This window comes from Dendropsophus ebraccatus, chromosome 1 (genome assembly GCF_027789765.1).
Source record: "Dendropsophus ebraccatus isolate aDenEbr1 chromosome 1, aDenEbr1.pat, whole genome shotgun sequence".
NCBI classification, from domain to species: domain Eukaryota; kingdom Metazoa; phylum Chordata; class Amphibia; order Anura; family Hylidae; genus Dendropsophus; species Dendropsophus ebraccatus.
In genome coordinates, this window is record NC_091454.1 from 92,957,554 (window position 1) to 92,971,784 (window position 14,231).

General features: G+C 37.4%; 1 protein-coding gene across 1 annotated transcript in view; it reads left to right on the forward strand.

Annotated features, from left to right (window-relative positions):
- TRHDE (thyrotropin releasing hormone degrading enzyme) overlaps window positions 1-14,231 on the forward strand; it is a 469,889-nt gene that overhangs the window by 379,928 nt on the left and 75,730 nt on the right. Inside the window, exons 10-11 of the mRNA XM_069957471.1 lie at window positions 5,236-5,369; window positions 5,464-5,519. Coding sequence (XP_069813572.1) covers window positions 5,236-5,369; window positions 5,464-5,519 — 190 coding nt within the window. The remainder of the gene's footprint in view (window positions 1-5,235; window positions 5,370-5,463; window positions 5,520-14,231) is intronic.

Below are 14,231 nucleotides of genomic sequence, written 5' to 3' on the forward strand. Positions count from 1 at the left end.
AACGGATGCTGGTAAACGTAATGTGAACATATCCTAAGTGTGGGTGCACTCCTTGGCACTGTGCACTATATTTCTTAAATAGAACATTTATTACACAATGATTTTAATCTAGTTATTGATACCAACAAAGTGTCTTAAATTTTTTTCAAGAATCCTGATATGTGGTGTAATGTGTGAGGTTTAAATTTCAGGATTGCTGTTATCAGCATTTCATTTTGGATATTTTTTTTTGAAGATTCATTGAAACATTTGTTATTTGTAAATGCCTCAGTTAATTGGATATCACATTAGCCTGTATATTACAGTTAAGACATATTAAATGACTAGTGTATGCCATAAATTATTTTTTAATTTTAAAGGCAAAATGTACTGTATCTCATTTATGGGAAAATGAAAAACTAATTATACTTTTCTCACTTTTCATTACATTTTGTCAAGTTCTGGAGAGAAAGAGAATACTTTACATGTATGATTATAGTGTTCATGGCTGTGAATAAATGATTTCAGATAGGTTCAAACTTGAAAGAGAGGTCTCTTTAATGCCATATTTTATGTAGCAAATAATTATTTTACCTATGCAACTTTGAAAAAGTTTTTCCCAACTTTCCCTAACTTTGAGAAACTTGGTAGCTGTAATTTTGATTTGGCTTACTGAAATGTGTGTAAAATGTTTCAAATGCAAAAATACTTGCATCAAATGTGCAAAATAGTAATGCAGTACCAGTACAGTGGAAAAATTTCACTCTAGATAAACCTACTTTCCTGCAATGTTACATCAGAGGAAGGAAAAACCCTGAGACAATGGCAAAAAAAAATCATTAACTCCAAACATGTCAATCATACCAACCTATCTTATGTAGAAATGTTATTTACTTTATACTTTTTGCACAGCCTGGCGTAAATAAATTATTACATAGAACCTTTTATGAACATACATATGCATTAGCTTATTGACCCAGAAGTGCAGCTCACCATGCTATTGTTTTTGCCGATCTTTATGTGCTTTAGTTAGTATAATCATGATGTTAGTGTAGTCTAAGGCTAAGTTCACATATGTTGGAGTTTAATTGCAGCACTGTTGCGATACTGCAGCATCTTCACAAATATGATGCAGTAACACAATAAAATAATGTAGTAATGCAATGAAACTGCAGTGTGTAGACACAGGCTTAGGCCACGTTCACACAAGATATATTTTCTGTAAACTACGGCCGTGGTTTGCAACAATGGCTGTTATTTAATAACAGTGGCTTTAATTACTATGGAATCCTGGCCAGAGTGTATACACACTGTATACATGCCGGCTGGGATTCCATGTGGCCGCACAAAAAAACGACATGTCAATTTTGTGTGGCTGTTGTGCGGCCACACAAAATTGACTGTGCAGACAATGTAAAGTGTTGCTCCGGACGTACTTTACATTGTCTCCTATGGTTAATTGAAATGAATGTGCACCTGAATGTGCCAGCTGGTACTGCAGTACCAGCCATGTTGAACTTCACAGTCAGCGGCCGTGTCACAGAATGGCCCTAAATTAGAGCAAGTGATTGTGTCCTTAGTATAGAATCAAATATTTTACCCGCAATTGAGGTTAAAGGTACAGGCCTATAGTGGGGTGTAGCTAGCAGCATAGGGCATTGGCTGTGTGAATCCACAGCACTGCTCTACATTCTACCCAAAAAGAGCATAGACTAAAAAGCGACGATACAGCGTTATGCATGAATAAATAGTAAATGCAGATTATCTTAAATAAATAGCAAATGCAAATGCATCTTGTTGATTCAACCCCTTAGTTTAATCCCTTGGCTTATTTATGTGGCAATTGTTTGTATAATGTAATAACAAATAATACAAAACTGCTACAAAATGGCATGTGACTACTTAAGATAAAGAAATACATTTTCTGACAATGGAACTAAGAATGCTTGTTAAGCTTTAAATAATTTTTTAGGTAGATTGATTGGGATTCTCCATACTTCATTTTAGGCTATGTTCCCACAATATCTTTTTAGTCAAAAACCACCATTTTCCAATAATGGTGTCGGATAATAATGATCATTATTAGGCAAGTTTTACATTATGTAAAAATGACGTCTATCTTTCATAATAATGGGCATTATTGTGAAAATAATGTCCATTATTAAAAAATGCACAATGCACAATGTTTGCCTGTTTTTATGTTCAGTATGCAGTATTAGTAAGTGTACTCACTGTATATACTGACAGCAGCTCCCTTCGTACCTCATAGAATTAACCCCTTAGCGACTCATGACGTATCTGATACGTCATGGTGCCGCGGTGGGTGTTCAGAGCGGCTCTGAACGGCACTGATCGGCCAAGTGCAGTCAAGCAGTGCCTCTGTTAGCCGGCGCGGGTCCCGTTGCTGCGCCGGCTAATTAAGCCTCTAAGTGCAGCTGACAAACCTGACAGCTGCACTTAGAGGCTTTGATCCACATGTCCCTGGTGTCTAATGGGACGGATCCGTTCTTCTGCCCGTGCCGGCACTCAGCGTCGGAATGACGCTGATCCCGGCTCGGCAATAGATTGCTATGGCCTGCAGCAGGGGTCTCTAGGTGAAAAAATGCAAGCGCAATGGCTTTTTAAACATTAAGTGGAAAAAGCAAAAGTGCAAAAAGGGAAATTGGCTTTGACCTTAAGGGGTTAAACCTACACTCCAGGCTGAGCCGCCCTACTCTGTGGTGAGCCTGTCCATAAGATAGCCGATGTGGGAGGGCATGTGACCATGCCCCGCCCCCCAGTGCCCACTAGAGGCATATACAGGCTCAGTGGTGGACACTGGGGGAAGGGGGGGGGGAGTAAAATCACATCCTCGTCCATGTCATCCATCTTATGGACAGAATCACCACAGAGCAGGGCAGCACAGCCTGGAGGAGGGGAGTGTGATTGTAGCTCTATGTCGGTCGTCATTAACCCTTTGAGGACCAGGCCCAAAATGACCCAGTGGACCGCGCAAATTTTGATCTTTGCGCTTTCGTTTTTTCCTTCGCCCCTTCTAAGAGCTCTAGCACTTTCGGTTTTCTATCTACAAGGCCATGTAAGGGCTTGTTTTTTACAGGAATAGTTGTACTTTGTAATGGTGTCTTTCATTTTACCATAACATGTATGATGGAACCCCAAAATTATTATTTATGAAGATATAAATAGGTGAAATCGTAAAAATGCAATATGGTAACTTTTGGGGGGTTCCTGTGTCTACATAATGCACTATATGTAGTCCAAACACAACCATATGCAGGTTACACAGATTCTCTAAAGTTATATATATTTTTTTTAAATGAAATCCTTTTTTTGGCAATTAGTTAATAATAAAATGGGCAGCTGACAGCTGAAAATGGGCCTATTGTGACGCTTATAACAGTTTTATTTTTTCCCCTACGGGGCTATATGGGGTGTTATTTTTTTCTGCCATGATCTCTAGTGATCGGACGTTTTGATCACTTTTTGTTAATTTTTTTATATATATAATGTAACATAAAATCGGTGATCCGCACACTTTTTTCCCTCTTTTCGTGTACGCAATTCACCGCTCGCAATGACGCTTATTATATTTTAATAGATCGAACAATTACACATGGTATATTATATGTTTATTTATTTATTTTTATATGTTTTATTTATATAATGGGAAAGGGGGGTGATTTCAACTTTTATTGGGGGAGGGGTTTTGGGGTAGTGTGTTAGTGATTTTAACTTTTTTTTAACTTTTTTAATACATTTTAAGTCCCTTTGGCGGACTTGTACATTGATTACTTTCATGTTCATCACTGATCACTGCTATGCCATAGGCATAGCATTGATCAGTGTTACCAGCGCTCTGCTCATTGAGCCTGCCTGTGCCGGGTGGCGGTCCATTTTCACACTGAGGGGGTCCCGATTGGTAAGTGACAGGGGACTCACTGCAGCGTGTCATTAACGGTGAGGTGCCAGCTGCTGATTGCAGCCGGCCCCCACCTGCTATGAAGCGTGCTCCGCTCCGGAGCGCACTTCATAGCTCAGGACGTACCGGTGCGTCCAGGGTCGTCTGGGCACAGACTTCCAGGACGTACCGGTACGTCCTAGGTCGTCTAGGGGTTAATGATCATTATAATTAATATGATCAAACGTAATTTTATTCCACCTAAAAAACCGTTGTGAGAACAAAACCTATGGGTATGTTATCATTGCTATGAGTGATTAAATTGTAAGGCTATGTTCTCACTGACAGCCACTAATAATAATCCTGTTCATTATTTGCTAACATCTTCTGCAGATAATATTACGCAGAGGGAACATAGCCTATGGCTATGTTCACATGACTTTTTTCCTTTTCTTTTTTTTTTTTATAATGACGTCTATCATCTTGAGTTCAAAATGCAGTCAGTTGTTTCATATTTTGGGTGCCTGTGATTATAATGGGGGCTTTTGGTAAAGTATTGTAGTATAGGCCCCTTTGGGTGTGGTTCATTTTTAAAGCTCCATTGAATTTAATAGTAACGACGGTAGAAAAAATGTGTGTACAACTAAAAAAAAGTCAGCGAATAATTGTCATGAACAATAATTTGATTTCCAAGCAAACAACATCCGTTATTTAATACACTATATGCACTGGGCGGCCACTATTTCATTGACTCCAATGCATTTCATTGACGGCAATTAAAATGCGGTAATAATGGACATTATTTTTAAAATAAAAAGCTGGCTCTTTTTCTCTCTCTATCTCTCTCTCTTTTTTTTTTTTTAACTTAGTGTGAACATGACTGTGACTGTAAATGCATCTAACTGTCTTCATTGTCATAAAGGAAATTTAACCTATTGTTATAGAAAATGATTCCATGGCGGTGCTAAAATATTGCTTTGTGAACACAAGTAAATAAATATGTGATTTCATAAAATCTACTGGAGCGCTACTTTTACTCCTTCATATATGTTAGTGTCAGAAAACATTATAGCAGGGATATTGTCAGATGTAAATGTATTCCTCTTCCTCATATTTGATTATGAATGTATTTTGTCTGATTGTGAGAACAGCTGCTGTAAAAATACACTGGATTTTAGACTGAGAAAGTTTAATTCTTAATGACAAAGTAATTGCCTCAGACAATTAGTAAGCCTAATGAGCATAAAATACTGTTTACCATCCATTTTTGTGTCTCTTGTAACATTTCCACTAATTGTTTAGAAAATAGAACAGTTTAAAATATATCAAATAATTTACATTTTATTTAACATTTTTAGAGTATCATCGGATTCCCACATTGGATGAAAGCAACTGGGTCCTTGGGAACATTGATCAGATTGGTTACTTTAGAGTTAACTATGATGTCAAGAACTGGAGATTACTGATTGACCAGCTAACAAGGAACTGTGAGGTACTGTAAGTTCTTGTTAAGTTTCTTCCACAGGGCTTTGATCCAAGACTCCCTACTGGCATTATAATCCTAAATGGTTCCATTTTTCTCATAGGTCATTTCTGTCAGTAATCGCGCAGCACTGATCGATGATGCTTTCAATCTGGCGAGGTATGTTTTCTTGCAGATGTCCAACTTAATGAGCAATCTTGTCAACTATTGTTTGAAAGCTTCACTGGAGAATGCACCTCTTTTCCTTTCAATTTATGTGGATGGGTTTCACAGTTGAAGAGGCATGACTTTTCTCCTGGGTTTACATGCATAACATTTCTTTTGTTTCTTTCCTATGCCATCCTTCCACAGTCTGAAGTATTCACTCCATTACTGATCAATAGCCGCTTCAGGACATTTCCTTAGTTGCAAAGGCTTGATCAATTTCTTAGCGGGTTTATGCTGAAAATTAATGATCCACCACTTTTTTTCTTTGGCTAATGAACTGATTTAAAAATGACCAGCATGCCATATTACATTTTTCAAGGGAAACACCTTCATGCTTCAGTTACTGTTTTGTTTCCACAATGCATGAAGCTACTGAAGACAGATTATTTTGGTCACTATATATATATATTTTTTTTTCAGTATTATCTTTTATGTTTAGTTCAAGTGTGTACATTTATGGAATAAGATTATAACTTTGTATCCACTTAAATTCACACTCAAATCTAAAAGGGTTTTGTTATGTTCCTTTTAATCAGGCAACAGGATTGGATACTGTTATTCTATATTCTGCTTTTTAAACAATGTGGGGGAGATTTATCAAACATGGTGTAAAGTGAAACTGGCTCAGTTGCCAAATCAGATTCCACCTTTTATTTTCCAAAGAGTCTGTGAGGAATAAGAAGTGGAATCTGAATCTGATTGGTTGCTAGGGGCAACTAAGCCAGTTTCACTTTACACCATGTTTGATAAATGTCCCCCTATAATCTCAGATACCACATGGTATTTTTATTTATTAATAGCTATTTAATTAGTAGTTGTAGCAAGCATCTTATCACCTTTTCAGAGTCAATATACCCATAACTAAAGAAAATCTAAGACAGACAGGTAAAAAAGACAAACAAAGGAAGAAAGGTCAAGGGAAGCCTAATATAATTGCTACAAGCTAGAAACACCATAAAAATAATATAGGTAATTACAAATTAGCAAACTTGCTGAAATTTTTTTGTTTGCATAAATCTGAGCGTTTGAATCGGGCCGCCAAGAGAAGTTCGGTGCCGCCCAAGGTGGATGCAGCCTATGGCTGTATCCATGTTTTACAGGCAGTCCTTGGACTACATTCACCTTTTCTAGGCAGCAGGATTCAAAGGCCAATCGCTTCAGCACATTGTCTCATCTCTACAGGTAATGATAGCAACCTTTCTGGAGTCTGGAGTTCCACAGTGAGGGAAAACTGTTGCTAAAAGTTTCATCAAAGATACAGGTCTTTGCTGTAAGCTGGAAACTGATTTCTTACGTACCTGAAAATGTTAGTTTCTACTACGTTTCTACTCACAAAAGGCTTCTTTGATGATTGAGCAATAGCAATCCTCACAGCAAGAAAATACATTGATACCCATCTGTGAGTAGGCTTAGGAATGTCTGGAATCTGTCACCTCAGTAAAGCTTCCCATATGTGGAGAAATTAGCCCTTACTACCACATCTTATACAGCAAAGACATAAGGGCACTGGGAACATAAGGGGAAGTCATTGGGGGGGGGGGCTTAAAATGTACCTGTTCTTATAACTTTCAAAGTCTAAGTCAACAGTAGATGTGATATAAAGCAAGTTTGCAATTTACATTCATTATATTTTTTTGTAGTTATCATGGAAAACATGGCACTTCCTGTTTTCTGACTCTTTTCTTTCTCAAAGAGTCAGAAAACAGGAAGTCCTATGTATCCCAGGACATCTGAGTGCTCACAGAGAGAAGGCAGTCATGTGTTTGACGGACACATTAAGCCGTGACTCTCTGTACTGGATGAATGTGTTTAGTCTGTTTTTTACAACCAGTACAAGTCAGAAAATGTGCCTTCAGGAGACTGGACCTGGATTTCTGGTAAGTTCAGCTTTGTTTTACAGCATGACAACAACAACAAAATAATTAATGTATATTGTAAACTTGCTTTTTATCACATCTACTGTTGATTTAGATTTTGAAAGCTATAACGACAGTGACACTTTAAGTACCAGTACATGAACACCTTTGTCTTACCTCAAAAGGATAAAAAAAACTATTTCTGCACACATTTCCATTGACCATATTTTATTTTCAAGGCTTTTGTTACTTTGATCAATTTAAGTGACGTTGGCTGTGAATAACAGGATACACCAGAAAATTAATTAACATAAATGTCCTGGTGCAAGTAATTTTTTTTAACAGAGATAATTAAACCTTAATTATTTTTATTTGTGTCACTTGTAGCTGCCATTTAGGAACAGTAATTGAGCTTCTTACTAATGATTATGGGTTTTTCTGTATCTTTGGTTTTTCTTTTAAAGGGAGTTTTTCAGTTCATTAGGCAACTGTATTGCTTAGAAAATGGTGTGGCTATGTACAGTTCCCTGCAGTTCCAAGTATGTAAGATAAAATGCAGTTCTGTGCTCTCTATGAAGTTTGATCTTCTGAACCCTTGTATCCAGACAACACCTCTGTGTTTTACTAGTCACAGTCACCTTCATTAAATATTTTAAAAGTAGTGTATCTTTATTAATCAGTAGCATTCCATTTTAGTGGAATTATCTCTGTACAGCAAAGCATACAAAAGGGCACAATTGAAATACAGTAGTGGTAAGCCCTAACAATTCCTCAGTATGGACAGTGGAACTGTCCAACTCTTTGCTACTAATAATTTTTAAACACATATTTATTTAAAATAGACACTTCAGTTGGAAAAATGAATTTGTCCATGTAGAATGTACCATAGTTGGAATTACTGCTATTTTTTATATGGTGTGACAGATGCTTTTCCCTAGACTTTCATTAGATTATATATTGTTACGTATTTTACTGCCTCCTTGTTTTCATTTTACACTATGTGAACCCTGCCTTAAATGGTTAACTAAAATACTAATATTAAATAGCAAATTTTTGTGACGATTTAGATTTTTTTTTAATCAGGCATGGGTTTAAAAACATTGGTGCGGCCCATTTTTACACACACACACACACACACACACACACACACACTTACACACATACACTAAATGTATCATGAAAGTAAGTGTTTAGCTATTTTACTCTTAAGATTTTGTTACAGAATGCTGAAGAGACCCTATGTAGTCTTGAAAGTTTGCTCTTTGATGATTGATTTTTATTTTTTCTATCTTGAATATACTACAGCTTGCGACTGTCTTTGAATATTTGAAATCTGGACCAGTGGGTTTATATTTTGCAGTAATATGAAAATCTTTTATTAAGTTTCTTAAAAAAAAAAAAAAAAATGCAATACAGTTTCAAGCGAAAAAATGGTCTCAAACCAACTAGAAGTGCCAGAGATTTGTAATTTGCCTCTAGTTAAAAATCTCCAGCCTTTCAGTACTTATCAGCTGCTGCATGTCCCTCAGGACGTAGTGTATTCTTTCAAGTCTGGAAAGCAGAAGAGGTTTTCTATGGAGATTTGCTCCTGCTCTGGACAGTTCCGAACATGGGCAGAGGTGGCAGCAGAGAGTACTGTGTCAGACTGGAAAAAATACACTTCCTGTAGGACATACAGCAGATAATAAGTGATGGAAGACTTGAGCTTTTTTAATATAAGTAAATTACAAATCTCTCCCACTTTCTGCCACCAGTTGATTTGAAAGATTTTTTTTCAGTTGGAGTACTCCTTTATATATGTGCTTACTATGCAGCGAAGTCTATTAAGCACAGAGTCTGGCCTTGCTGCATATAAAGGGGGAGATTTATCAAAGGGTGTAAAATTTAGACTGGTGCAAACTGCCCACAGCAACCAATCACAGCTCAGCTTTCCTTTCAGCACTGCCTAAAGCTGAGCTCTGATTGGTTACTGTGGGCAGTTTGCACCAGTCTAAATTTTACACCCTTTGATAAATCTCCCACAAAATCTTCAATTTCATTGTAAACTAGAAAGTTTCACTACTAAAGAAAAAAAAAATGATGGAATCCTACAATACCACCTTAAAATGTACTTGGCTATTTGTTATTTTTAACTTGTTCTATGTTCATGATTATTCTTATGTTTACAAGCTAACTGCATTATAGTAGACATATATTTTTGGGAGAGATGCACTGTGGGATTAATTATATAAGAAACAGTTTTATTTTAAATAAAGGCACTTTTGTTACCTAGAACAATGTTTCTCAATTTTCTGAGCCAACAACTACCCCAAAGGTATGCTCAGTAATGATTTTTAAAGAAAAGTTCAACACTCATCATATTGTGCAGCGTTGAAGCAATTAGTGTCATGTTACTTCATTAACTGATTCTATTAACTTGATTCATGTTTCAGATATAGGCTATGTTCCCACTTCGGAAACATAGTGAGAAAGGGTGGCTGTTCACTAAAGGCTGTTTGGCATGCATGACAACAGGCAGTGGCTACTCCCTAACAACAATTCATGAACTATGAGCAGAAGTTTATCTTACAAACAACAATAGGTTGGATCACTTATATGATCTGATGTAAAACAGTTAAACTAAACATATAGGGGACATTTATTAAGTCTAACGTTTTTAGCGCCGGGTTTAAAAATGTCCCTGCAGCGATGAAGCATGCCAAATTTCTGGAGAGGCGCAATGCCAGCTTAGAGCAGCATCAGAAAAATGTTAAGTGCAGTGCACACAAAGGCCATGGCCTTCTACATGTGGCTGCACCCCTGTTCTGCCCCCTCCTCATCCCTCTGGGTGCAGAGAGCCCACTTGCTAATAAATTATTCATAAGACAACTGTTTGGGAATAGACTTATTCCCAAAATTGCCACTGCTCCTAATAATAAATGTCCCCCATAGTGTATATTTGTAGTTAGAAAGGTGTTTTGCATTCTCACTGCTGACACCCTTTCCTGGTTCTTGATTTTTTGTTTTTAGTTCCTACCTAAAGGGAAACCTGTCAGAAGAATTATTCTACCAAAACTATGGACAGCAGAGTGTTCTAACAGGCTCTCTTACTACAAACAACTATGATTTATTCTCTAAAACTCTATTTCATTTCAGAGAAAAATTGTTTAAAACTGAGCCATCTGGATTGTCTTCTTCTGGTTGGTTTGATTGACAGATCTCTACACCCACACACCCACACCCACCTACGATATATATATATATATATATATATATATATATATATATATATATATATACAGTATATATATATATATATATATATATATATAAAGTTTTCCTGGATATTCTTTCTATATTGTTGACATGTATTGTTTAATTTTGAGTATATGGACACTCTGCCTGTAAATCTTCCCTGTCATGCTAATGATCGGGTCGGTTACACATTTTCTGAATTTATGGTGTAGATAATTCGCTTCTCAGTGATAATTTTCCCTTGGCAATTATACCACCATTTGGTACTTTGTCCAGAGGGAAAATGAATGCACTAGGATATATCCCTGAGTTCAGCAGCTTGTTTTAAAGAACAAAGCAAGGTCAAAATGCTGCAGAATATATTGAGGCTTAATTCTGTCTCTGTCTGTCTCATTAGCAGCTCATGCGGTTAGAAAATAGAATGGTAAGAGGTCAAGTATTTCTAGAGAAAGCATCTCAGAAGAGATTTCATTTATAACATTCTTTTATATATGAGGAGTATTGTGTCTTTTATACTTTATCATCTCTTTGGGAATATATTACAAGAATTATTTGTGCTCGTATCAATAATTAAATGAAAATACTGGCATGCAAGAAAGATGTGTAATCATGAAATGCCACTATTTCCTCATTTCTTCTTTGCAAGATATCATCATGTGCACTGAATGATGATAGTATCGCGCTAAACATTTTACCCTTTCCCTGCCAGGCTGCTAGCAATTATATGTCTGGCTGTGAAACCTTGTGTAATATTGATAACAAAAGCTGGAAAGCAGGGGGTGGTGGAAACATAACAGTCAAATGATACTTTCCATCCTGGTGCCCCCGCAGTTGTACCATCACTCATGATCACCCACTGGTCTCCTGTATCGCCATTTGCCTCACTAGAAAATACTGGCTCAGGCAATCAGTAAGGTGGGATAACTCTACAGTCACTGACTGGCTAAGCGGATAGTTCCTGTGGTGTTATGACAGCACAGGAACTAGGAGATACCAGGAGACCGTGAGTGGTGGTGTCGCAGAAAGAAAAATAAGTATAATTTGATGTACCCAACATCCCCCTGATATTTTTTACATTTGCCCAGGGTATGATTACATTTGCCCTTTAATATGATTAAACATAATTTTTTTGCTAATCGGTATATTTAAAATTTTCCATATTGTGACTCTTAACATGCTTTTATTTTATTACTTACGGGGCTGTATGGGGCATCATTTTTTTGCATCATGATCTCTAGTTTTTATTAGTATCACACATTTTTGTGTAGATCGGACGCATTGATCACTTTTTATTAATTAAAAAAAAAAAATACGCCCATTTGCGCCAAGGCCTAGGTTGTGGGGGCTAAAATTAAGAAATGTGTTTACACTTTTTCTATTCTACCTATAGCTGACACTAATACCTCTCGGTTACATTTATAAACCAACGACAGGATGTTGGTATATCATTTGATCAAACCATATTGCCCCATGTACCGCATGCAGGTCTCCTGGTTCACATGAGTCCCTTCACTAACTCCCCACTGTGTCGGTCAGCCATCGCCAACCCCGCAATGCATGCACAAGCAGGGAAGCACCTGTGCACACATGGCAAGTATCTCCTATCCTTTCCATGCTACCTGCAGGAGCAATGGTGAGTAGCAAGACCATATTCACTCTTGTGTTACTTGGTGCCAGCTTTCTCCGCCTTCTGGGTTTTGGGGGGGCCCCTTGCGTTTGGTCCTGTGACATTGGGGTTGCAGGGCCATTCTATGGCCCCCTTTCACTGCTTGTGCACAGTTTGCGGGGTTGGCGGTCGCTGACCGACACAGTGTGGAGTTAGAGTAGGGACTCATGTGAACCAGGAGACCTGTACACGGTACATGGGGCAATATGGTTTGATCAAATTATATAACAACATCCTGGCATTGGTTTTTAAATGTAGCCGAGAGGCATTAGTGTCAGCCATAGGTGTGATGTGCAACAGCTCCTTTCTCTCGATGTGGTCTTTTAATTTTTCTATTCTGATCCTTTTTATTTTTTGGTCAACGGGGCTATTTAAGGGCTCATTTTTTGCACCATAATCTGTACTTTTCATTGGTACTTCGCTTGCATATATTCAACTTTTTGTGCTTACACTGTTTAAACCATTTACGTTTTTTTATGTTTATTTTATAGTCTATGAACAATGCACTGATTGCTCATAAGAATTATATTTGTACTGTATTGATCCATTATATTGTGGCTTGACTGCTTCAGCCTGCTAAAGACAGGTTGAAGCAATTCCAGATCTCAAGCAGGTCAGGAGGCCTTGCAGAGGCCTCCAGGCTGCAATGATATTGGATCGACTCCCAGTGATCTCACTGCAAAGAGCTGGTCTAGACAACAGATCAGCAATGTAGGCATGTGAAGACATGAAGGCTATCAGCTGCAGTCCCCTGGCTCTGTACCCCAATGTCTGTAACATCTTTTTTTGTTTAGAGCTTAAAGAGAACCACTCAGCAGTTTGAGCCATATAAACTATTGACAGCCCTCTTCAGATATGAATGATAGGAATGTAACAATACCTAGTGTCACGGTCATGCAAATTGTATAATGGAGATATACAAAGTTTAGTGTTCTCAGTATTGTGTTTCCCAACACCCCTCTTCTCAACTATGATTAAAAACATTAACTTCCAATCAGGAGACCACTAGAACTGCCTACATTAGCTGTGAAAACAGGTTTGCTCAACATTCAATACTAGGGAGAGAATATATAAACTGCACAATTTTTTGGAACAGGTGATACTTTTTATGGGTTGTGCAAAATTTTACAGTTCTTGCGCTAAAATTATCAATAGGCACAAGTGCCTAGATAATTTGTGCACAATTTCTTTGCACATTTTGTGCTTAAAACAGCTTGGCTTTAAAAAATACGATAGGCTAACAATGGAATACTGCAGCGCTATTTTTTTGCACAAAAATGAAAACATTGCACGTGATAAATCAGCCAAAAAAAAAACCTAATCTGATACCACACCTGTCACAAAAACTGAGAAATGACTAATGTATGGTTAACTAAAGAAATCTAGCTAATTTGCCTTGATAAATGTTGTGCAGTAAATTAACTGTTCACAAAAACTCAGTAAAAAAAGTAAAGCAAAAACAAAAAAAGGTGCAAACCCGTTGATACATTTGCCCCTAAAAGTTCAGGGCATGTAAGGAGAAGTGTGCACTTCCTAGTCACATGCTGTGATGACAGCAAGCATTTTTTTTTTCCCATTATGTAAGTTGCATAACTGAAACACCAGGTATAGTTACACTCCCAGCTATAACCTATCTATAGGGCTTTTAGCAGTTTTGATGGCCCCAAACTGTTGACAGACTCCTTGTTCATGGTGTGTTTTACTAGTAGTTTAAATAGATCAGCACTTGAGTTATGGTGCCTTTAGATAAAGTGATTATCGTTGAAAGATTCCCGATAACGATCACATTTGAGTGATAATCGGCTCGTGTAAACACAGCAAACGATCAAGTGACGAGCAAGAAATCATTCATTGTGATCTTTCAACATGTTCTGAAATCATCGTTGGTCGCTCACTGATAATTCGCTG